The following is a 204-nucleotide window of genomic DNA, read 5'->3' on the forward strand; positions in this document are numbered from 1 at the left end:
CACCTCAACTGATGCTACTCAGGGCTTCCTGCCTCTCCTCCCCTCCAGGGAGATACTCTGGAGGAGGGCTCAGCGTCCCCGACGTCTCCAGACTGCAGCCTGGACAGCCCCGGCCCTGAGAAGATGGCGCTGGCTTTTTCTGAGCAGGAGGAGCGGGAGCTCCCAGCTCTCAGCCGCCAGGCCTCCACAGGTGAGTGTGGGAGG

General features: G+C 64.7%; 1 protein-coding gene across 1 annotated transcript in view; it reads left to right on the forward strand.

Moving 5' to 3' along the window:
- Positions 1–204, forward strand: part of SASH3 (SAM and SH3 domain containing 3) — a gene marked incomplete at its 3' end in the record, with an annotated part of 13,123 nt that overhangs the window by 11,651 nt on the left and 1,268 nt on the right. Inside the window, exon 4 of the mRNA XM_010833428.1 lies at positions 49–196. Within this exon, the coding sequence (XP_010831730.1) occupies positions 49–196 (148 nt within the window). The remainder of the gene's footprint in view (positions 1–48; positions 197–204) is intronic.

The sequence above is a fragment of the Bison bison genome, unplaced genomic scaffold (assembly GCF_000754665.1).
Source record: "Bison bison bison isolate TAMUID 2011002044 unplaced genomic scaffold, Bison_UMD1.0 scf7180017863660, whole genome shotgun sequence".
Taxonomy (NCBI): Eukaryota; Metazoa; Chordata; class Mammalia; order Artiodactyla; family Bovidae; genus Bison; species Bison bison.